Below are 24,442 nucleotides of genomic sequence, written 5' to 3' on the forward strand. Positions count from 1 at the left end.
GTTAGTAGGTGAAGGTAACAAAATAGTGGAGGCAATTGTTGTCAGGTAGTGAGAATTGAGCTTATGTTCAGTTTTTTACTCTGGCCTTCTGGCATCCTTTTAATCCTGTGGTCTTTATAAACTGTGTCCTCACCCTCTGGATAGGTATCCAAGGTGGCTTTCCTACATAGTGATTATGAAAACAACCTAAACAACCTAGTATCATACACTGTATTGTTTTATACCACAGATTGGTTTGGAAAATATGGGTGTAAGTTGTGCTTACACATTCTAATGGAATGTTTCATTTAAAGAACTCTTATGGCAGTATTTGTTTTTTTTTGTCTTTTTGTCTTTTTCCATGTCCGGCAACGGATCGCAACCCTCAGTGTTGCCCCTGTACCGGACCGAGGACCGGCAACGGGATCGCAACCCTCGGTGTTGCTCCCGCGCCTCACTCAGCCAGTGAGCAGGAACCGGTCTGTATGTGGGATCCGAACCCTCGGGCGGGAGCGCCGCCACGCTTCCCAAGCGGCGCACTTATCCAGTGCGCCACCGGGCCGGCCAGACCTATGACTTTTCAAGTTTATTATTGAGTGTAACTTCCCTGGAGCAGCATTCCAATCTTAGTGGCCTGCTAAGCCCATATGTCTGCCTGAAAGGAGGTGATTATATGCAGTATAAAGTATTGTATTTGTCCGTTTCTGCTACTTATAACAAAACACCTGGAACTGGGTGATTTGTAAGAAAATGAAATTTGTTGCTTACAGTTTCAGAGGCTGGAAGTGCAAAGTCCAGAGAACACATTACTGAAGATTTTCTTGGGTGGTGACTTCAGTGATGGCAGGGTATCACATTGCAAAATGGTGGAGCAGAGAGAGAGGCAGACTTTCTTCTCTCTTCTCTTAAAGCCCTCCAAACCACACTCCTGACCACCATTATTAATCCATTCATTACAGCATCATCCTACAATCTATCACCTTTTCAAGACCCCACCTTTCAATTATCATAATAGGACTTCCCACCTGTTTTACACTGTCATGGTGGGGACTAAGTTTTGGGGGGACATTCAACTCAAAGCATTTATGGAATGCAGTCTTCAGTGTCACTGAAATCTAGTATTTTATTTGTTTCCACTTTAGAAAAATAAAATTATAGTGTAGAAGGAAATGACAATAGTTGCAAATAAGTTGCTTTTCCACACACAAAAAACCACTGGTTACTATGAATTTTGACTTTGCTACTAACTAGCTACATGACCTTTTCCCATGTCATGTACCGTCTTTGGGTTTCATTTTACCGAAGTGCAAAATGAAAAGTTTGAAAGTATGCAAAAAGTACAAATAACTCCATAAGTGTGCCAAAGTCATGAACTGGCATTTTAGAAAAGAAAAAATATAAATGATCAACAAACATATGAAAGGTGCTCAACTTTATTAGTCATGAGGGAAATGCAAATGAAAGCAAAATAATATATCATTTTATTCTCATTAGATTGGCAAAAATTAACAAATCTGACAACATTGTTAGTGATGATATAGAGCAATGAGATATTTTGAACATCATATTGGAATACAACTTGGTATTATCTAATAAAATTGACATGTACGTATTAGAATCCAGTAATTTTACTTTTAGGTATATACTCTTGAGAATCCTTTGGTCAAATATACCAGGGACACATAGAATATTTGTAGCAGCATTGTTCATAATAGCAAAACACTGGAAACAACCCAAACATCCATCAGCTGGAAAATGGATAAATAATGACATAGCCACACAGCAATGAAAAGCCTGGAGAAGAGATATGCACAGACAATAGAAATTTGCAAGTCTTCGGCATGTACATGGTAACTCAGCCTGAAAGAAATCATCCATGGAGTTCTGTAGCATGAGAAGAGAAATGGATGGAGGATGGCAGAAGAAAAGGGGCTGACAAATTTCTTTTTCAAAAAGCAGAGGGAAAAAAGCATATGAAACCTTCATTTTAATAATCAAGTTATATCAGGTTCCTTTTTCCATTACAAACTGGTATTTTTTTGCATCATTCATAAGTTTTTTTTCATTAAAATCTTTTTGTAAAGTGAAAATTGTTTTGTAATATAAATGATAACCCTCTTTTTTTTTTTTTTTAAATCTTAAGAATATATTGGTTCGATAACACCAATTCAAGGGTTCGGATCCCCTTACTTGCCAACTGACAAAAAAAAAAAAAAAAAAAAAAAAAAACTGGTATTTTTTTGCATCATTCATAAGTTTTTTTTCATTAAAATCTTTTTGTAAAGTGAAAATTGTTTTGTAATATAAATGATAACCCTCTTTTTTTTTTTTTTTAAATCTTAAGAATATATTGGTTCGATAACACCAATTCAAGGGTTCGGATCCCCTTACTTGCCAACTGAAAAAAAAAAAAAAAAAAAAAAAGAATATACTGTGTGTATTTTACTCACTTTACCAGAATACAGTAAATTAAATTCTAGAACCTTCTTGAAAACAAAGGCTATGCTTCTCATCCAACTTGAATATACTGTATACTCTGGATTCTGATTTATCTTCTTCATGGTGTCTTTTCTTTGTAGATGCTAAGACAATTCATTATTGAATTATTTGCTCAAACAGTTGAAAAGAACTAAAGAAATTGCTTGAAAAGATTAAATTTTATTGACACCAAGGATACTTACATCATATCACCAAAAAAAAAAAAAAAAAAAATTTATAGCAATATCAGTAGTGCCTTTTAAGTGAAATGACAAATTGGAAGTGTTTAACAACATATGGCTGCTTTTCCTTGACATATATGATTAAGAATATATTTTTTTATCAAAATGTAAAATACCATCTGGCATAAGTAACAATTATTCTATTGGCCTTATACATTAAATTAATTCACTGTACTTTAAAATGTAAATATTTTCCTATTTTTTCTTTTTCTTGCTCTTGATCTGTATTTATTTATAATACTCAAAAACTGGATAACTCAGAAACTATACTTAGGAATAACAATTAAAAATGATTTTGAATTTTGAACAGTAAACAATGTGTTTCTTAAATTCTTTCCAAACATTTCTTAAGAATTCAAATGGCAATAACCCTTTTTTGATATTCATAATTGTAAAGCTGGGTTATCTGAAAATTTGCTGTTACAACTTCTTATTAGACATATAGTCAGCCTTTGTATATGATAGTTGTCCTTACAGCGCCTTACAAATAGAAAGAAATTTTAACAATAAGGTGATGCATTTTAAGGTTTTGAACATGTATGCAGTAATGCTACTTGCCAGAGTGTATAAGTCTATTTCCGTTGCTTATAAGAAAACACACGAAACTGGATAATTTATAAAGAAAATAAAATTTATTGTTTACAATCTCAGAGGCTAGGAAGTCCAAAGTCTGGGGAACACATCTAGTTAAGGCTTTCTTTGGTGGTGACTGCTGTGAAGGCAGGGTATCACATTGCAAAAATGAGGGAGAGGGAGGGAGGGAGGGCGAGAGAGAGAGAGCGCATGCACCATTTTTAATCCATTCACTACTGCACAGTCCTATGATCTAATCACCTCTTCAAGGCTCCACCTTTCAATTACCGTAATAGGATTTCCCACCCTCTTAATAGTCACAGTGGGGGCCAAGTTTCTAAAACATAAAACTTGGGGGATACAATTCAAACTTCAGTGAGTTTTGGGGGGACATAATTCAATCCACTTCATCCCACCCCTGGACCCCCCAAACTCATGTCCTTTTCACATTCAAATACATTCATTTCATTCCCAAAGTCTTAACTTGTTTTGACTCAAAAGTCCAAAGTTCAAAGTCCCATCTGTGAAATCAATACAAGTTATCTACTTCCAAGGTACAATGGTGGAACAAACACAGGGTACATATTTCTATTCCAAAAGGGAGAAATAGGCCAAAAGAAAGATGTAATAGGTCCCAAACAAGTCCAAAATCCAGCAGGGCATGCAATGAATCTTTTTTTTTTTTTTTTTTTTTGTCTTTTTGTCTTTTTGTCTTTTTTCCGTGTCCGGCAATGGATCGCAACCCTCAGTGTTGCCCCCGTACCGGACCGGGGACCAGCAACGGGATCGCAACCCTCGGTGTTGCTCCCGCGCCTCGCTCAGCCAGTGAGCGGGAACCGGTCTGTATGTGGGATCTGAACCCTCGGGCGGGAGCGCCGCCGTGCTTCCCAAGCGGCGCACTATCAAGTGCGCCACCGGGCCGGCCCCATGCAATGAATCTTAAAGCTGGTGAATCATGTACCTTGACTCCATGTTTGATGTCCTCTGCATGCTGATGTGGGGGTTGGGTCCCCAAGTCCTCAGGCAGTTCTGCTTCTATGGCTTTCCTGGTCACAGGTGATGCTTTAGCTCTCCCAGGCTGGTGTTCCACTCTGGTAGCTCCACAGGTCTGTGGTCTCCATGGTGGCCCTGATCCCACAGCTGCACTAGGCATGGTGCTGTTTGGTGTTCTGCAACTCCGACCTAACATTTCTGCTTGGCATTGCTCTAGTGAAGGCTCTATGCAGTGAATCTGCCACTGTGACAGATTTCTTCCTGGGTACCCAGGCTTTTCCATACACCTGTTGAAATTGGGGTAGAGGCTCCCAAGCCTCCACAGCTCTGGCATTCTGCCAGCCTGAAAACTTAACACCACGTGGATGCTGCCAATGCTTCTGGCTTGCATATTTCAAAGCTGCATGTCCAGCCACACCTGGGACCAGTTTAGCCATGGCTATAGCAGCCAAAGCAGCTGGGGTGCTGGTGCTGGAAGCAGCTTCCTGAGGTGGCCCTGGGCAGCAAGCCCATGAAGGGCACCTCAGGCCTGTTCCCCCAAACCATTTTGTCTCCCTAGGCCTTTGGGCCTGAAATAGAAGGGTTGGCCCCTACAGTCTTCTGCAATGCCTTCAGGGCCTTTTCCCTCTTTTCTCAATAATCCTTTTCCTTTGTACTAACCTTCTTAGCACCATTGCATTCTTCTTCTGAAAATGCTCTCTGCTTCTCCACGACATGGCCTGCTGCAAAATTTCCAAATCTTTTTGCTCTGCTTCCCTTTTAAATTCTGGCTTTATGTCATACATTTGCCTGTATAACAGCATAGGCTATTACAAGTAGCCATGCAGCTTCCTTAATGTTTTGCTGCTTAGAAATTTCTTCTGCCAAATATTCTGGTCCACACCTCTTAAGTTACAACTTCCACAAAGTCCTAGTGAATGGAAACAATGCAGCCAAGATCCCTGACAGTTCATAGCAAGGTTGATCTTTGCCCCAGTTTCTTTCTTATTTCTATCTGAGAGCTCCTTACAATGATCTTTACAGTCCATATTTCCATAAGCATTCTGGTCACCACCATTTAACCAATCTCTAAAACTTTCCCTGGTTTTCTTGTCTTCTAAACCTTCACCAGCAGCTAGACTTTTTCTAGCCTCCTGTAGGGAAAATACAGGAAAATGGTCAGGGTCCCTCAGATGTTCAGAATCTTGCTGAGCATTTGCTGTAAATATGCATGTGTGCCCAGGTGTTCCGTGGTTATTGTCTAATGTAATTGTACATGTGCACCCAGGTGTTCCTGGGTTGTTGGATTTAAGTATAAAGGATGAGTGGCTCTGATCCACAGTGCCTCCTCCCCCTGGGATGCCCTGGGTAGCGGGGGACATGGGGAGGCTGCTGTAAGCTGCTGCTGCCGCTGAGGAAGCTGAGGACTGAGCTTGTGTCATCTGCCAATGGCTCCCGGGATCTTTCCCAATTACTTAGCTCATGGACCTGCTTGTGAGGAGTCTGGCGACCCAGCCAGGCATATGAGAGGTCTGGTGAGCCAGCCTAGCATGTGAGGGGTCTGTGACCCAGTCTGTACAACAGGTTTGAGTCTGTGGGCCCTAGCCCTAACCTGACAATGCAACTGGCTATGTCAGCAGGATTCTGACACTAACCCTTAGTCATACACCTCCTCCTTCAGACTCCTCCAGCGTCTCCTCAACACCAAGTTCCAAAGCCTCTTCCATATTTTCAAGTATTTGTTATAAGCAACACCATACTCTTGGTAGGAAAATCTGTATTAGTCAGGGTTTTCCAGAGAGATAGAATCAGTAGGATATGTTATAAATATATGAGTGAGATTTATTAGGGGAATTAGCTTACGTGATTATGAAGAAAAGCCCCACAATAGGTCATCTGCAAACTGTATGTCAGTGGTGTGGCTCAGCCCAACTCTAAAGGCCTCAAAACCAGGGAAGCCAGTGGTGTCCTTGGTGTAAGTTCTGGACCCAAAAGCTGAATAGTCCTGACCTCTGAGGTCCATGGACAGGAGAGAAGAGTGTATCCCAGCTCCAGCGTATGGAGAGAGAGATTCACTTTTTTCCTGTCTTTTGTTCTCTCTTTGACCCCAGCGGGTTAGATGGTTCCAGCCCACATCGAGGGTGGATCTTCTCCACCTATTCTATTCAGGCTCTTATAATCTCTGCTGGAAACTCCCTAATGGACACACCCAAAAAGATAGCTTTATCAGGTTTCTCAGCATTACTTCATCTAATAAAGTTGACACCTAGAATTAACCTTCACACAGTCATCCATTCATATAATAGACCTGCCAGGTTCAGAGGATACCAAAAGAGCAGAAAAGTTTCTCTATAAAATAATGTACATTACACATTTAATATTGTGAACTTCTGGCAGTTTATGATTTTTAGAAAATATATTAAATACTTCACAATTCTGTGCACTATAGTGTTCTCCAAAGCCACATTGGGACTAACCCAAACAATGAATGTTTTAAGCATTAGCATGTAATATTCATATCAGATATGTAGCCATATGAATTCATTTTTTTGTTTTTGTTTTTAAAGAATTGATTATTTCAAGAAGTGTTGTATTTGAATTTAAAATGTTTCTTGTCTTTTTCGTCTTAGCAAGGAAAGTACTTGGACAAGTATCTCCAATATTCAACATTAATTTTTAGTATCTACTAGGACCATGCCATGCTCTCTCTTCTTAAGAGCTTGAAGTTACTTATTACTTGAAAGTAACAAGTAAATCAGGCATTATAGAGTGGGATTACAAGAGTGGATATTGACTGACTACCCCCCCACAAAATGTGAGGTAGAGTGTGAGAATGAGATGGGAGGAAGGATATTTCAGACTGGAGAAACAATAGGTTTGAAGATTAGGAGGCATAAAACAACATGATTTAATTGCAAATACTTTGCTATGGCTGAAGAAAAGGGGTAACTAACAAATCTGAGGGGTTTTTTTCCTTTTTTTATTACTTTCTTTTATTTTATTTTTTGGCAGCTGGCCACTACAGGGATCTTAACCCTTGACCTTGGTGTTACAACACCACACTAACCAACTGTGCTAACCAGCCAGCCCTTTTTCTTCTTTTAAATCAACTTCATGGAGGTATAAATCATATACAATAAAATATACCTGTTTTTAGTATATAGTTTGCTGAGTTTTGGTAACCACCACAACCATAAAGATATAGAACATTTCCAAAAACCCTCAAAGTTCCCTTATGCCATTGTGCACTCAATTCTCCCACCTAACTCTATTGTGAACCACCAAGACAATAACTGATCCACTTTCAATCACTGTATATTTGATTCAATTTGTATAGAGTTTCATTAAAATGGCATTTTATAGTATGTACTCTTCCTCAGCATGTTTTTGAAATTTATCTATGTTGTTGCATATATCAGCATTTTCTTTTTCTTTCTTTTTTTTTTTTTAAAGATGCCCGGTAAGGGGATCTTAACCCTTGACTTGGTGTTGTCAGCACCACGCTCAGCCAGTGAGCGAACCGGCCATCTGTATATGGGATCCGAACCCGTGGCCTTGGTGTTATCAGCACCGCACTCTCCCGAGTGAGCCACGGGCCGGCCCAGCATTTTCTTTTTTATTGCTGAGTAGTATTGCATAGTAAAGACATACCATACTTCACCCATTCGCCAGTTTGTGAACATTTGTATTGTTTCCAGTTTGGGGCTTTAATTAATAAAGCTGCTATGAACTATCATGTTAAACTCTTGGTATGGATATGTTTTTATTTATTTTTGGTAAATATTTGAAGTAGAGTTGTTGGGTCAAATGGTAATTGTATTTCTAAGTTTATTTTTTGAAATACCAGAACAATTTCCAAAGTGGTTGTGTCATTTTAGTTACTATTTGGATGGTATATTTTTTCCATCCTTTGCCATTCAAACTATTTGTGTCTTTGAATCTAAAGTGTATCTCTTCTGGACAGGCATATAGTTCGATCATTTTTTAAAACCTATCCTGTCAATCTCTGCCCTTTAATTGGAGAATTTACTCCATTTATATTTAATGTAGTTACTAATAAGGTAGAATTTACCAGTTGATTATAAGGTGTCTAGGTGTAAATTTCTTTGTGTTTATCATACTTGGCATTTGTTGAGCTTCTTGGATGTTTGGATAAGTGGTTTTCATCAAGTTTAGGGAGATTTGGGCCATTATTTCTTCAAGTATTATGTCTGCTTCTTTCTCTTTCCCCTCTCTTGAGACTGCTATTATACATATGTTGGTATACTTCATTGTGTCCACCGGTCTCCGAGGCTCTGTTCATACTTCTTTTTCTTTTCTATCTGTTCCCCAGACTGGATAATCTCACCTAACCTGTATTGAAGTTTACTGACTCTTTTTTCTACCCATCAAATTTGTTCTTGAGCCCCTCTAGTGAATTTTTCACTTTAGTTATTATACTTTTAAACTTAAGAATTATTTGTGCTTTTAAAAATAATTTACATCTCTTTATTAATATTATTTACTTGGTGGAAAATCTTTCTCATACTTACCTCTAATTCTTTAGAGATGGCTTCCTTTAGCTTTGTGAACATATTTATTTATTTATTTAAAAAGAATGACCGGTAAGGGGATCTCAACTCTTGGCTTGGTGTTGTCAGCACCATGCTCAGCCAGTGAGCAAACCGGCCATTCCTATATAGGATCCGAACCCGGGGCCTTGGTGTTATCAGCACCGCACTCTACTGAGTGAGCCACGGGCCGGCCCGATTTGTGAACATATTTAAAATATCTGATTTAAAGTCTTTGTCTATTAAGTCCATCATGTAGGCTTCCTCAGGGTTAGTGAAACCAGGCCCCCATAAGGATTTCTTTTAAAAACTTTCTTTTCCTCTTTGTGTCTCCTCTGTATATTTAAGGGTTAAGAATCAGAGCTGAGTCTCTCTCCTGTTTCTCCTGCTTTCCTAATCAACCTTTGTGAACAAAACCATTCCAAAGAGAGGCCAAGCTGATTATTAACCTGTACTGTTGCTTAAAGAAGGTTGTGTTATACATATGTATTAGTTAAGGGTCTGAGTCAGGTATTTTAATGTTGCAATGATGCTTGGCCAAAATAATTGTTTTTGAGTTTTTTGCCAGGAAATAACAACCCTGTCCTCAAAATATCATCAAGGGCTTAATGCTCACCAGGCCACTGACCACAGACTCTATGATGCCAGAGACCCTGTCCATCATGGAACCCTGACATCTGACTCAACCCACTTGCTAATGCAACGACTCTCCCCATCCTCCACCTCACTGCCTCCTTGCACACACCTGCATTCCTTCCCTCCCTTTAGAAACCCTAAATTTTAGTCAGTCTGGGAGGCAGGCTGATACTGTTCTCTGTCTCCTGGCTGTAATACAAATCTCTCTTCCTGGCACTACTTTTGTCTCATTGATTGACTCTTAACATGAGCAACTGAACTCAATTAGATCATTACTGCTTGGTTACAATAGTTTCTATTGATTGATTTTTATACTGTTTATGGGCCATACATTCTTGTTTCTTTGCATGTACCATACTTCTATTTATTTTGAAAACTGGAAATTTTTAATAATGTGATGTGGCAACTCTGGAAATTGGATTCTATCTCCTCCCCAGGATTTGCTGTTTCTGTTGTAGCAGTTGTTGGCTTAGTGACTTTTCTGAACTCGTTTTTTCTTTACCATGTGTGATCACTGAAGCCTTTGCTCACTTAGCTTAATGATCAGCTAATGATTGGACAGGGGTTTCCTTAAACACCTTCAACCAATAAGTCTCTCAGTCTTTGCTGAGGGGCTTAGTTTGTGTGTTGGGGCATGCCTTCAACAGTCAGCCAGGCAGTTTACAATTTACAATTTTGCCTTAGCCTTCACTTCTTGCTTGTGTAGAGCTTCAAGGTCAGCCAGAAATGAGATATTAGGGCTTTCTTGAGTATTCACGTAGCCCTAGGCATGTGTACACCCTACGCATGCATGCTACTTTCCAGATTACCAGGAATATGTCAGAGTTTTTCATAGCCCCTATGAACATATCATTCCCCAGCTAAATACTTAAGTATGGTTGGAGCAAAGGGTGCTCCAAAGGTTGGAGGATGACGGTATTGGCCAAAAAAAAGTAAATAGTGGAGGCATAGGTTTGGGGGGAAGGATAAAGATGTGAATCCAAATATAATTAATATTACCTATAAATAAAATAATCTATGCATTTTTTAAAGATAGAGATGTGAATATCCGAGAGCAAGAATTCTATGTAATAGTGCCATTCAAAATACAGCTTTGGATCCAGATCTGTAACCTCTCCTCACCCTCCATCCTGTAGGTTTATCACCGATCTTGATTTAGGAATGCTATAAGGATGCTTATTTCGAAAATATTTGAGATAGCGAGAGGGACTTGGTAAACACGTTGCCCCAAGCAGGTTCTGTACCTGGATATGGAGTGTGATAGACTTGCAAAAGCATTTCCTGGGCGGTTTTGCTTTTTGAAAACCTAGCACAGTGAAGATAATGGGTAAAATGTGGTTGTTGATAATTATATGGAGAAACTTGAGTAAATGATTCCTTAAGCTCTGTAAGCTAAATTGAGTTTAATATAGGTGGTTCGATCATTTGCGAAATGTTAGTTTCCTTTGAAGCCAAATCCTTGCAATGCGGTACAGACAAGAAGGAGGGTAAACCGGAGTACAGAAGAGAGCATCTGAACGTTCCCCTGTAATCATACCGCCTCTTTTTCTTTTTGCTTCTCAGATGACTAAATTAAGTCTAGCAACTGAAACTTTTAGTTTTTGAGGAGACCATAATGGCGGTGACCACCAGAACAAAAGGGGTTCTGGGCTCCGCGATACTAACAGTTCCATTTCCTAGCCGGTCATCTCCCAGGCTGGAAGTGCGGGCGTCCTGGATCTCGGCCACGGCCAGGGAGAGAAAAAGGAGGGTGTCCGAGGGGCGGGAGCCGCCCAGGCGCCTAATTTCCGCCTGGCCCTCTGCGCCGAGACTGGAGACGCGGAGCGGCCAGCACCGTCGATCAAGCGCGCTCCCTCTGGGACGCCCGCCCGACTCCCGACTAGTCTCCCATTGGCCGTCGGGGGGAACGGAAGCCGAAGTGGAACAGTGAACCCGGAAGTGCTTCGCGGCGGAGGCCCGAGCGACTCTTTTGAATGGAATCGGGCTGATTCATCGCCGGTTCGCGAAGCCAGAGCCGGGCCAAGTCTGAGCCGTCGCCGCCGCCGCCGCTGCGTCATTGCAGCGGCAAGACAAGGGTCCAGACTGTGGCCTCCCGCCCGCGCCCGCCTTAAGGTAAGACCGACCGTGAAGTCAGGCCCGGGAAGTCCGGGGTGTCAGGCGTGCTAGGCCGCTGCCAGCCGGCTGCTTTCCTGAGTCACGTTGCTCAGCCGAGTTGCCACTGGAGGCCTGGACCCTGAGAAAAGAGCCCAGGCTCATTCGTACTCTTCGCCGGTTCTCCGGGGTCTCTGTCAGGGTCAGGTGTGGATGTGGTTTGCTTCTTCCATTCGTTTTTGCTTGGCTGAATTCACCACCTCTTTGGAACTTCTCTTTTCCGTACGGGGAAAACACTTGTTTATGGCCTGTCTGTGCTGTATCGATAGTTGCTTCTGTGTTGAAAACTTCAAAGCAGACAAAATAAAATTAACTTTCCCACTGAATACATGCTTGTTATCACCTGTCTTTCCTGTAGGCCTTGACCCCTTTTCTCTTAGTGTAGGTTTTCAACTCCCATCAAAAAATAAACAAAAATTCTCGGATATGCACTGGTTTTTAACCTTGAATATCTTCAAAAAAAGTGTTTATTTCTAGCATGCCTATTTTCTATATTGTTCTAATTGAGTAGTTGTTGGCGAATTGATTACATTTCCTGTTTCAGTAAAGTACAAGTCTGCTACAGTGTGTTACCGCTTGTAAATTAATTTTGCTGGGGACATGGCTCTGTGTCTGTCAAAAGATTTAAAATGTAAACTTTTCAAAAGAGTCAAATATAGATCAAGTGACTGAATGAAAAGTTCTAGTAATTAAAATGGTAACCAAAAATTGATAAAAATTTCATGGGAAAGGCGTGAGAGAGGCTTTAAAAGTTAGCGTAGAAATATAGCTGTAGTGTGAAAATGATTTTTCCCCCGCTGCTCACAAAAGGATGTTTTTAGTGCTGCTGACTTAATACATTTGAGTGAAGCAACAAGGCACCGAAAATGTTGAAATGACAAAAAAATTGAACAGTTTTAGTGGAGATGATTAACATTATGCTGGCATTCTTGTCATGTAAGGCTACGAACTGGTTCATTTAAAGTTTAAAGTATAGGTTTTAAACAAATTGATGAGTTATTGTGCATTTATAGAGATTAAGATATATAGTGGCTCAGAATTAACAACAGTTACGGTGTGTTTAGTGAAGTGGTATTTAGTGAAGTGCCTGAAGGTTGTTTTGAATTTGTTACAGAGCAAAATTAAATCTTGCCAAGAGAAGAAAGTTTTGAAGTCATGTTCTTTCATTGAAGCCTCACCTGTTGAGTTTGGGAGAATTACGAGTAATATATTTCCACTTTAATTGAGAAACTGGATTTTAAACTCTCTGATATGGGTTCATCCTATTTCTATACTTGCCATATAACCTTGTGCTTAGTATCTAGGTTCAGAACCACATGCTTGAAAATCAGTAACAAGAAGCCGTGGTGCTTTGTTTCTGTTTTCAATATTATAGCAATGTTCATTGCATTATTCCATGTCTATATGTCAAAGCCTTGCCTGAATGCTCATGTGGTTTCTTGCTCATGAGCTTGTCATATACTCTGTTGCACACATTTGACATTTCATATTCTTTGTGATACTTTGGTGTCCTCATCTGTAAAATGAGAGAATTGGAATAATCTCTCCCAGTTCTAAGATCATGATGATAATAATAACAATAGTAGCAACACTTATTGAGTACCTAGGATGTGCCAGGCACTCTGTTAGATTCTTTGGATTTATTCTCACAATGGACTTGCAAGGTAGGTATTTTCTCCGTATTATAGATGAGGTCTAGAGTCTAGAAAAGGTAACTTGTTCCAGATCTTATAGTGAGTAGGTGGTGAAGCCGGGATTCAAATCTAGGTCAGCTGGTTGCAGAGCTTTTCCCACAGGACATTGTTATCCTTTTACTTTACATTTTTTTTAGTGGGTTTATGTCATGCCTCCCCACAGCCCCAGATTATAAATTCTTTGAATGCAAGCCACTAAGTTTCTGAGTACACAAGGTAAGTACTCAATAAATGTTTTGTTTGAATGCTATAATTTGGAGACACTGTGATAGATACTAATGATAATTCCATTCTCAGTCTTCTAAGCTGGGGAAAAATCTTTCTATCAAAATCTTATCTATATAATTAAATTTAGTGTTGACTCCACTCTAGTTCTTTGAAAAAAGTCTTTAAGAAAGTGCGAGAAAAAAATTTCTAATTTCCACAAATCAGAGAGTAGAGGAATTAGAAATACAGTGAGAGATTACGAGTATAGAGTAGTTTAAAAGGGATTTAGGGTGAGAGTAAGAAGTAATAGTGTTCAGCTGCATGGTAGACTGGAAAGTAAAAAATGAACAGCAAACTGGGAAACAGAATAAGCCTGAACAACTAAGGACTTCATGATTTTGTTTGGATTTTATGAATTATTGGGACAGTAGTATCTTTGGTGAAAAGTTTGAAAAGTTGAAAAAAGAATTTTGTCATTCCAAATACTGAAGAATATAATTTTGAAGAATCTGCTTTTTTAGGGTTATCTGTGGTTCCGTACATTTCCTATAAATATTTGAGAATGGATTTATTTTAAATCCAGCATGAACATGATCTGACAATATCAGGTACTAGTCAGATATTAACTCGAAAGGTAAAGAAAAAGTAAAAAGTCATCAACCTTTGAAAGTACTGATACTTATTTTTTACTATTTTTACCAATTAGGGTTTTAAAATCACTGTATGTATGACATTATATTAGGCATAGTTAAACTCTTTATTCATATTATCTGATAATGTTTTAAGTAAAGTTAGTCACGTCATGAGTGAGCTTTTGAATTCTCTGCCTTTGTTAGGTGTAAAGACTTGGTTTAGATTCATAGACCTTTCGTATTGCTTTCATTTTTAAGAATTCAGAGTGTTCTCTTTTATGTTATAGTGTAACACTTTTACTTTATGAGCCTCTTTGCTAAATTCTGCAAGATGCAAGTCCCCATCTCCAGTATGATTAATTTAGTACTGTGAAATATGTCCAGTGTTTTGAAACCCAATATACAACAAACTATGTGAGGAAGAAGGATCTGTGTTGGTAGTTATGCTCATAGGGTGGTGGTGCTGATGACAGCAGCTAGCGTTCACTGATTACTTACTATATGACAAGCATTGTGTTGCTGTTTTTTATGTCCATTATTTTCTTTAATCTCCTAAGCAGCTCTATAAGATACATGCTATCAGTATCCTCATATTGCAGATGAAGAAACTGAGGCTGAGAGAGGTAATTGACTCAAGGATACAGAGCTAATAAGAGTTAGAACTGGTATTTGAATTCTGGCACTCTGACTGCAGAGCCTTAGCACTTAATCCTCTATACCAGTGAAAATATTCATCACTATTTACCATCTGGCACATTTAAAAAAATTTTTTACGCTTTTAGGTTATTTTAAAAATAAATAATTTACAGAAGTAAAAATAAAAGGATAATGAAAAACAATTCTGTTAGTAATGTTAAAGCTTAAACGTAGCAAATACAATTTTTTATTCTACATTTTTCTGGTTTTGAAGGTATAAATAAATTGAATTGGACATCATTTGAGTGTAATTAAGTGCTCATCAGTCATCATGCATTAACTCCAAACATATTTGTCTTGTAAAGATCAGTTCTATCTTCAAGTACATCTCTAATAGGCCCTAGCTTATAACTTCTGGTTCTTCTTCTGGCAGTTGTAATACTGTGTGTGTGTGTGTGTGTGTGTGTGTGTGTGTGTGTGTGTGTGTGTGAGAGAGAGAGAGAGTGTGTATGAGAAAATACACGTCACAAAAAATTTAACCGTTTTAATCATTTTTGCTGTACAGTTCATTGGCATTAAGTACATTCACATTATTTGTGTAAACATCACCACCATCCATCTCCAGAACTTTTTTATCTTCCCAATTTACAATACTTTTGAAAACATTGACAGCTCATAATTTTGTTGAAGAGAGGATGGTCATCATCTTTGCTCTATAATTGCAAAGCATTTTTATTTTTAGATTTATAAATACCACTTAGAATTAGTCTAGTGATTGTTTTCATTTCTACGCTATCTATTTCCTTTTATTCACATTTGTGTACACTTCGGTATTTGTCCGTGTGTGAACTCTGTCAGGATCATAAAACGTACAAGAATACAAACTGTATTAACATCATAAAACATCAGTATGTCACACATCTCTAGCAAACAAGATCTTGTTGCAAAATAGTGTGTGATGTTGAATGACTAACTGGATAAGAAGGTAATTTCTTTTTTGGTCTTAGAAATACTGTATTGTTTACTCATTGATCCTTTTAAAAAATAATTTATTGAGGGGACATTCACATAACATAAAATTAACCATTTTAAAGTAGACAGTTCAGTGTCGTTTAGTCCATTCACAGTGTTGTGCAATGGCCAACTCAGTCTAGTTCTAGAACATTTCCATCATTCCAACATAAAATCCCTTACCCATCAAGCAGTTTCTTTGTTTTCTTCCCTTCTCTCAGCCCCTGGCAACCATTAATTTGCATTCTGTCTCTTTGGATTTATTAACTATTTCTTATAAATGGAATCACACAATATGTGACCTTTTATGCCTAGCTCCTTTCACGTAGCATAATGTTTTGAGGTTTAGCAAAGTTGTAACATATACCAGTACTTCATTCCTTTTTATAGCTGAATTATAATTCATTGTATATACATAGTAGAATTTGTTTATCCATTCATCCTTTGGTGGATATTTGGACTCTTCCTGGCTTTTTGCTATTGTGAACAGTGATGGTATATAAACATGCATGTACGTGTACTCGTTTTGAGTACCTGTTTTCAATTCTTTGGGGTATGTACCTAGGAGTGGAATTGCTGAGTCATATGGTAAGTCTTTGTTTTACTTTTTGAGGAACTGCCACAATGTTTCCAGTGGTTCTTAAGTTTGAGAAAATTAATATAGGATATTGTTATCTCAATATGCATAGTCTAAGATTTTATTTTTATCAGTGGTTCTCAATTGAGAGTGATTTTGTCCTTCTGGCAGTGTTTGAAGACATTCTTGATTATCACGACTGGGTAGGTACAACAGGTAGAGTGAGTTGAGGCCAGGGATGCTGTTAAACATCCTATAATGCACAAGACAGCCTGCACTGCTCCCCTGCCCACCCCCAATGAAATATTATCTTGTTCTGAATGTCAGTAGTACTGAAGTTGATAAGGACTGGTTTTTACCATCAAGTATTGTCATCATTAGAGACTAGAGTGCTGTTATCTGTTTCTTTGCATTTATCTTGTGGTTGTCTAATAATTGTGAAACTTTTTTCTCTGTCAGTTTTCCTCTTTGCCATTATGGGTAGAAAATGGAAAATTCTGAATTCTCTACTGAATTTAATGAAACTAAAAAAAAAATAAAATAAAAAAGATTGCAAAGATGATGTTTCTAATCTTTTATATGTTTTTTTTTTTTTTTAAAGATGACCAGTAAGGGGATCTCAACCCTCGGCTTGGTGTTGTCAGCACCACGCTCAGCCAGTGAGCGAACCGGCCATCCCTACATAGGGATCCGAACCCGTGGCCTTGGTGTTATCAGCACCGCACTCTCCCTAGTGAGCCACGGGCCGGCCCTCTTTTATATGTTTTTGAAAGATGAATCAATGCTTTGAGCAACACAATAAGGACTGAAGGATGATGCAGTAGCTATAATTTATTTCACTGTTGCATTGTTTAAGACAATTCTTATCTTTCTTCCATTTTCTTGTTATTTTAGTCCTTCTTTGGCATAGTTGGGAATAATTGATTAAAAAAATGATGAACTTATTCCTAGGATGATGAAATAGTAGATTTCCAAGTTAAAAGAAAAATACCATCACTAAGATTCCGTAATACATCATAAATTTGTAATAATGGGTTGAACCTATGCAAGGTTGATTCAAAAAGTTTGTGGAAAAATAGAATTAAAAGGTAATACAAATCTTTCCATGAACTTTTGAAGTACCCTCAGGTAATTATTTCATGATAGAATGAATTTTGTTCTATTTAAAAATTTAAGTAAATTTTCTTTTTGTTCTTTGAGAGACTTCTAGAAAGATTAAAGTCATGAAATGTCAGTCCTTAAAGTCAGTGCTCAAAAATGAAACATACAACCAAAATTTGGATTCAGAGTTAATCTCTATGCTCTGTAGCTCCCTGGGTTGGTAGATCCTTCCAACTCTTGGGAAATGAGATCAATTCTCGTTTTTACTTCGTTTTTTAGAAATTTTGCTTCTTTTAAAGATTTTTGTATAAAATTTTTCTCCTTAATTATCAAAATTAATTATCTTTTTTTATTTACTTTTTCTTAGGAGTAAAAGAGAAAAAAGCATACTTGGGAAAAATTATACCTGCCAGAATTAGCAAGAGTGTGTGTCAAGAAATTTGTCAAATTCAACAAATTGAAGCTTAACACCTTAAAAGTTGTAGTTACTGACCAGGTGAGGTTTAAGAATGTATTTTGCTTTTGACTACTGTTTCAGGATATGATGGAGAGATATCATGAAAATGTATTATTTTAAACAGGCATGAAATTTTGAATATGTGTGATAACCAGATTTTAAAAAATAGTGTGATTTAGAACATTTATCAATATATTTCATTTCCAAATGTTAGTGTTTTTATTACACCTGGTTATCTTAACTTACATGTTTTAATTTGTTAAATATTTTCTCCTGTTTGCTGAGACATCTAATTTTGCTAAAAACACAAATTTGACCTGCCAAATTTTCTTTCCCTCTGCTCCCCACATTGCTCATGTATATTCACAGCATCTGGAGTCTGTTTAAAGTCATCAGAAACAACACAGGGGGAAAAGATAAACTGCACACAGCTGGGAATTGACTTTGGCCTAGAATACGTATTCTATAGTATATTGTATATTCGTATTTTTTCCATTGGTTCTTGAAGTTTGTAAGCTTGAAATGGTCTGAAAAAATTTTTTTTCTTCTTTGGTAATATATTCTAGAGAAACGTCTTTAATATTTTAAAATATACAGGATTTTTTTTTTTGTCTATGGCCTTTAAAACATGCTATTTATTGAATGTCATATTTGAGTTGAGAATTTGGTAGAAATTTTATTTGTAAATGTTGCTATTTAGGAGGATGAGTTAAGGTTGTGAGATGGAAAATTTTGTCTGGACTATCACATTTTCTTATGTGCCTTTCATTTTTAAAAAATGAGTTTATTTGTTTTGAATTGTTTGTGAGTGAAACAAGGCAGACACAAAAAGTATATTATTCTGTTTACATAAAATTCAAAAACAGCATAACTAGTCTGTGCTGTTAGAGGTTGAAATTCCACCTTTGCAGGGTGGTAAAGACTGCAAGGGACTTGAGAGACATTTCTGGGGTGCCGATTATATTCTTTTTCTTGATTTAGGTAATGGTTCCATGGGTGTATTCACTTTGTGTAGATTACACTACTGTATCATTTGTGCACTTTTCTATATGTGGACTTGGATAAAGTTTGCAATATTAACATTGTTAAATAATAGCAAGATTTAATTATAACCAGGATTCAATAAACATGATTAGGTGGTAATGTAATGATCATAATTACTTTATTGAGTTTTAGTTGGTATAGCAGTTCTAACTTGCAAAAACAACATGGACAAATGACTAAATTCATTAGCATTTAATATAGAATATAATTTGTAGTACTAAAACTTTCTAAAGTGTACATTTAGGAAGAAGAGATATTTTAAGGAAATTTTCAAGTAGAAAGAATGCTTTATTGTCATTTCTTAAGTACTAAGTTGTACTGTTATTAATTTATATAATTTGATTTTTTGTGTATTTGAGGCCATATAAGTATACTTACTATGTTTTTCCTTTAATTTCTTCTGCGAGTTTTTTAAGCTTATCAGAGTATCTTCTGTAGTTATTCCAAACATTAAAAATAAATCAGATTGATATTTCAAAGTTAATACTTTTTGTATTGATTAACTCAGAAATTATAGTTGAGAACAGCAGCTGAATTTCCTTAGTGAAAAAAGTATGTATATACACAGCATCTGAAATAACAAAGAATATCTGTGTAGGTTCTCAAACACTATCTTTTAATGCATTTAATGTTTACTCTATAGTATTTCTTTTAGTATAATGAGTTCATTTTTAAAAAGCCTTTGATGCTAATTCAGAGATCCGTAATCTGCTCACAATGTCGTTCACATGTAGTTTTGATGATAACTGACAAGCTGTAAGTTAATTAGCACAGAACTTACTAATGAGGATGTTAAAATTTAATTTAAAAGTGAGGATTTTTATTTGTACACTCTGGACAAATTGAAGGAAATTCAATCATACGTATGATAAGCATTTCAGGTACTTTTTTCTCATTCAGGTTCTTTATTAGATAACAATAAGAAAATATAATTAACTTAATGATAGCAAAGTTTTGAAAGTATGCTAAGATTTCTTGTCTTTAAAACTGGGGATAACCCAAAACCAAAGCAGTAAAATAAGGTCTGTTAATTAGCATGGAAGACAGCTTCTTGAATTAATATGTGGTGTTAATTAACAGGAAGTCTGATGTTGTGTTGTAATTACCACCAATATTTTTGACATACTGAGTGACTGAAGGTGAATTATATAGATAGCAATTGAGTAAACACTTTTGTGCTTAGGAACGTTTTCCTTTGTTTTGTTTTCTAGAAATATGGACAGACTTCTTAGACTTGGAGGAGGTATGCCTGGATTGGGCCAGGTTAGTATATAGACTGAGTATTTCTTTTATGTGTAAACTATAAGCCTTTCTGTAGTTATTCAAAGAGAAAGAAATCACTCCCCAAGAAACTCACCCAACAGATAACCTTATAGTAAGAAGCTTACTTTATTGCTGGTTGCTATATTGCAACACTAAATAACATGGAAAAAACATTTTGTATTATCTTAATTTACTTTTCTCCTGGGCATAAGGATTTTCTCTGTTTGCTTTCAAAATTTTGGGATATGTGAGATTATCAAACTTGCCTTTTAGAAAAGAAAAAGAACTCAAAATATCTTATTTCTGGGTTTACAATGTAAACTTTAGATGTAACACATGAAAAAGTAAACATGGTGAGTAGTCTGCCAGATCCAGAAAACTGACCTGTAGAATGTTTGTATGTACAGTTTTAACACTGATAAATTACTGTTAGTACTTATGATTTGTAGACGAATTCGTAAGTAATATCTCTTTTTGTCCTTTAAATTTGACATATGATTTCTTTCATGTTTTTATTAAAATTAAATTAGCTTTCGGTGTTTTAATATTATCATTTATTTTGTTCCATGCTGTTGGGCAAATGGCCTCTAGGTCGACTTCTATCACAACATATTCTACCTGCTTTCAGCTAAAGAAGTTCTGCCTCTTTTGAGTTCTACACTCATTACCTTTCCAGTCATCCATTCACTTAATATTAATTAACAAAAGATGTGACTATGTGTTGTGGGAACACACATAGATTTTTATGTAATATACTGTTTTATTACCAAATATTGGAAATATTTTAATAATCCACCTTTAGAACTCTTTTAGTTACTAGCTCTCCCTCATTTCTGTATCTCTGTCAATGACTTCGTCTTCCTTCATTCAAAGTAATTCATATTTACTGTAGGAAGTACAGTTTTGTTTGAGACATCATGAAAATTTCAATGTTTTAAAGGCACTTTCACAAGAATTCTTTGATTAGGTCTATCATGATTTATGACTAATAATTCCTTTTAAAAGTTGAAATCTTTTTGTGATTCTACATTACATGCTTGGATAGACCTCAGTTATTTTTTGTTTACTTTTGTTAGTTTTGAATGTTTCTCATGTTACTTTGCTTTCAGCCTGTTTCTTAATGATTCTTCATTTTTATAACACCTATGTAATCCATTCTCTCAAGAGGACTAAGCCTCTTTTATTAGATAACAATAAGAAAACTGAACAGAAGCAGCCCTTCCAAAGCTGCTTCTGTTATTTTGTAAACATTCTAGATAGCTTCTAAAATTTCTTTAATTTATTCTGAAATTAGTAATAATAATGTCAAGGCATATAAAAATGTCGGAAGAGGGCTGGCCAATTAGCTTAGTTGGTTAGAGTGCTGTGTTATAATACCAAAGTCTATTGTTCGGATCCCCATACAGGCCAGCCACCAAGCAAAAAGAAAGTGTCAGAAGTGAGCTGAGGTTGTATGTAGATACTGCAAATTTACCTGTTAATTATTGGTGAATATGTTGCCTTTTAGAATTCTTAAGGGAAGTTGTATCAAATTTAAATACCAAGATAACATTTCATGAGCAGAGAAGCAACAAATTGTATATCTAGGAAATCTGTGCTGGAAAATTGCTGGACATGAAATAATAATTTTACTGACCACAAATTGAGCTACATCTCATCTTAATGACCACTGCAAACCTTTGTTTTAAGTGAAAAACTATATTTTTGTTCAGTAACCTCTCACTGGTTTCTGATTATTTAATTTGCTCCTGTATTCTTGTTTGAGGTTAAAAATATTTTGTTTATGAATCTAGATGACAAATTCTCAGGAATAACTTGTGGAGTTCTTATTTCTGTGGTACCTTCCTTATCAAATACTAGGTGTTCGATTTTTTTCTCCTAAAATTTTGCTTTATTCTTGTTTAGACTAATTTGACACAACAAATACTGTTACTTCTGCAACCTGAAATGTTAAGTGTATTGTTTTTGAATAAACAGGAATGAAATGTTAAGTATATTGTTTATTTTAAAATAGAAGTGAAAGATCTTTGAGTTGATAATAGCTATCTTTTCATTACATAAAGCATAGTAACTAATAGTTGTAGAAAAGTTTGGTCTATTCCTCCAAAAATCAGTGGGAAATGTTACTATCTTACTATTTAATGGAAAAGGCAGAATTTTGTCACAAATAGGGCGGGTCACTTGCTGGTAAGTTTACAGGTAGCCCTTCTAAAACATGGGAATAGGAGCAAAACCAGTAAGGGCTTTATGTAATTTCTTGAGAGTTCCTTATGGTGATTTAACCTTAAGGGTTAAATAAACTTTAGTCCCTTTTCAAGAATTTATTTCTTTGATTGAAGAATGAAAACCATGGGTATTTTGAGTGAATGGGCCTTCTTAAATCATTATCAGTATGAATAGCCTAACTTTGATGAAAGATATGTCCAAGACTGTTTTTTCACAACTTCAACTGTTGCTACTTTACTGGCTTAAAGATATTTTGTTTTACTCCCACTTGGGTGTATTGTAGTACAGTTTTAACTCTTAAGCGTCAGACTGCGCAAGTTAAAGGCTCAGTCCTCTGCAAAGACTGCCTTTACTTTAGATGCCAGCCACACTTCAGGTGTCCACAGGCCTTTTGACTAACTGGCTATAAATTCGGAGGTCCTAAGGATCCCCACAGGTTTGATAATTCACCAGAACAACTCAAAGAACTCAAGAAAGTGCTATACTTATGATTACAGTTTTATTACCAAGGATATAGATCAAAAGGACCAGCTAAATGAAGAGACAAGTAGGACAAGGTCTGGGAGGAAATGCAAAGCTTCTGTGCCCTCTCCTCATGGAAGAGTTTTTATTGGGATTTCTTGGCCTGGGCACAGTTGATTGAATCATTAGCCCTGTGACTGAGCTCAAATCTACATCTTCCCCTCCCTCCTCTCTTTGCGGTGACCAGCCCCCATCCTGAAACTATCCTGTGGCCTACCTTGGACCACCATTAGCATAACAAAGATACTCCTATCACTAAGGAAATTCCCAGAGTTTTGGAGGCTTTATGCCAGATCCCAAGATAAAAGACCAGACAAATTATTATGCAACAAAAACTTTTCAGCCTTGACTAAATTATTTGGGTGGAAATAATTCAGTATTTCATTTGAATTTTTCTGGTATTGTTATTTAATGCTAATTTCTTGTGTCCTTCCGAGACATATCCAGTATTTAGACCTAATACCTTCAATAACAGTGTAGTAAGAAGATATTTGGGTTTTGCTGAATGTGCCTATTGGTTACATTTTTATTTTTATTTTTTTATTTTATTTTATTTTGTCAATATACAATGTGGTTGATTATTGTGGCCCATTACCGAAACTCACTTCCTCCTCCCTGTCCCCCCTCCCTCCCAACAATCTCCTTTCTGTTTGCTTGTTGTATCAACTTCAAGGAATTGTAGTTGTTGTGTCTTCTTCCCTCCCCCCAGGTTGTTGGTGTATTTATTTATTTATTTTTAGCTCCCACAAATAAGTGAGAACATGTTGTATTTCTCTTTCTGTGCCTGACTCGTTTCACTTAATATAGTTCTCTCTAGGTCCATCCATGTTGTTGCAAACAGCAGTATTTCATTCTTTTTTATAGCAGAGTAGTATTCCATTGTGTAGATATACCACATTTTCCGTATCCACTCATCTGATGGTAGACATTTGGGCTGGTTCCAACTCTTAGCTATTGTAAAGAGTGCTGCAGTGAACTTTGGAGAACAGGTATACTGTTGACTTGATTTTCATTCCTCTGGGTATATTCCCCGCAGTGGGATAGCTGGTTCATATGGTAGATTTATCTGCAATTGTTTGAGGAACCTTCATACCATTTTGCATAGAGGCTGCACCATTTTGCAATCCCACCAACAATGTATGGGAGTTCCTTTTCCTCTGCAACCTTGCCGGCATTTATCACTCATAGTCTTTTGGATATTAGCCATCCTGACTGGGGTGAGATGATATCTCAGTGTGGTTTTGATTTGCATTTCCTGAATGCTGAGTGATGTTGAGCATTTTTTCATATGTCTGTTGGCCATTTGTATAACTTCCTTTGAGAAATGTCTATTTAGCTCTTTTGCCCATTTTTAAATTGGGTTACTTGATTTTTGTTGTAAAGTTGTTCCAGTTTCTTATATATTCTGGATATTCATCCTTTGTCAGATGTATATTTTGCAAATATTTTCTCCCACTCTGTTGGTTGTCTTTTAACTCTGTTAATTGTTTC

At 36.8% G+C, this 24,442-nt stretch overlaps 1 protein-coding gene across 2 annotated transcripts in view; it reads left to right on the top strand.

The window, feature by feature from the left end:
* Positions 1–11,372: 11,372 nt before the first annotated feature.
* The window catches only part of PSMD14 (proteasome (prosome, macropain) 26S subunit, non-ATPase, 14), a 96,472-nt gene continuing 83,402 nt past the window's right edge, over positions 11,373–24,442 (top strand). For both annotated transcript variants that reach the window (XM_008573164.1, XM_008573163.1), the window contains exons 1-3: positions 11,373–11,542; positions 17,807–17,935; positions 20,152–20,203. In XM_008573164.1, coding sequence (XP_008571386.1) covers positions 20,156–20,203 — 48 coding nt within the window. In that variant the 5' untranslated portion in view covers positions 11,373–11,542; positions 17,807–17,935; positions 20,152–20,155. The remainder of the gene's footprint in view (positions 11,543–17,806; positions 17,936–20,151; positions 20,204–24,442) is intronic.

Source organism: Galeopterus variegatus, unplaced genomic scaffold, assembly GCF_000696425.1.
Source record: "Galeopterus variegatus unplaced genomic scaffold, G_variegatus-3.0.2 Scaffold883, whole genome shotgun sequence".
In the NCBI taxonomy this organism is placed as follows: Eukaryota; Metazoa; Chordata; class Mammalia; order Dermoptera; family Cynocephalidae; genus Galeopterus; species Galeopterus variegatus.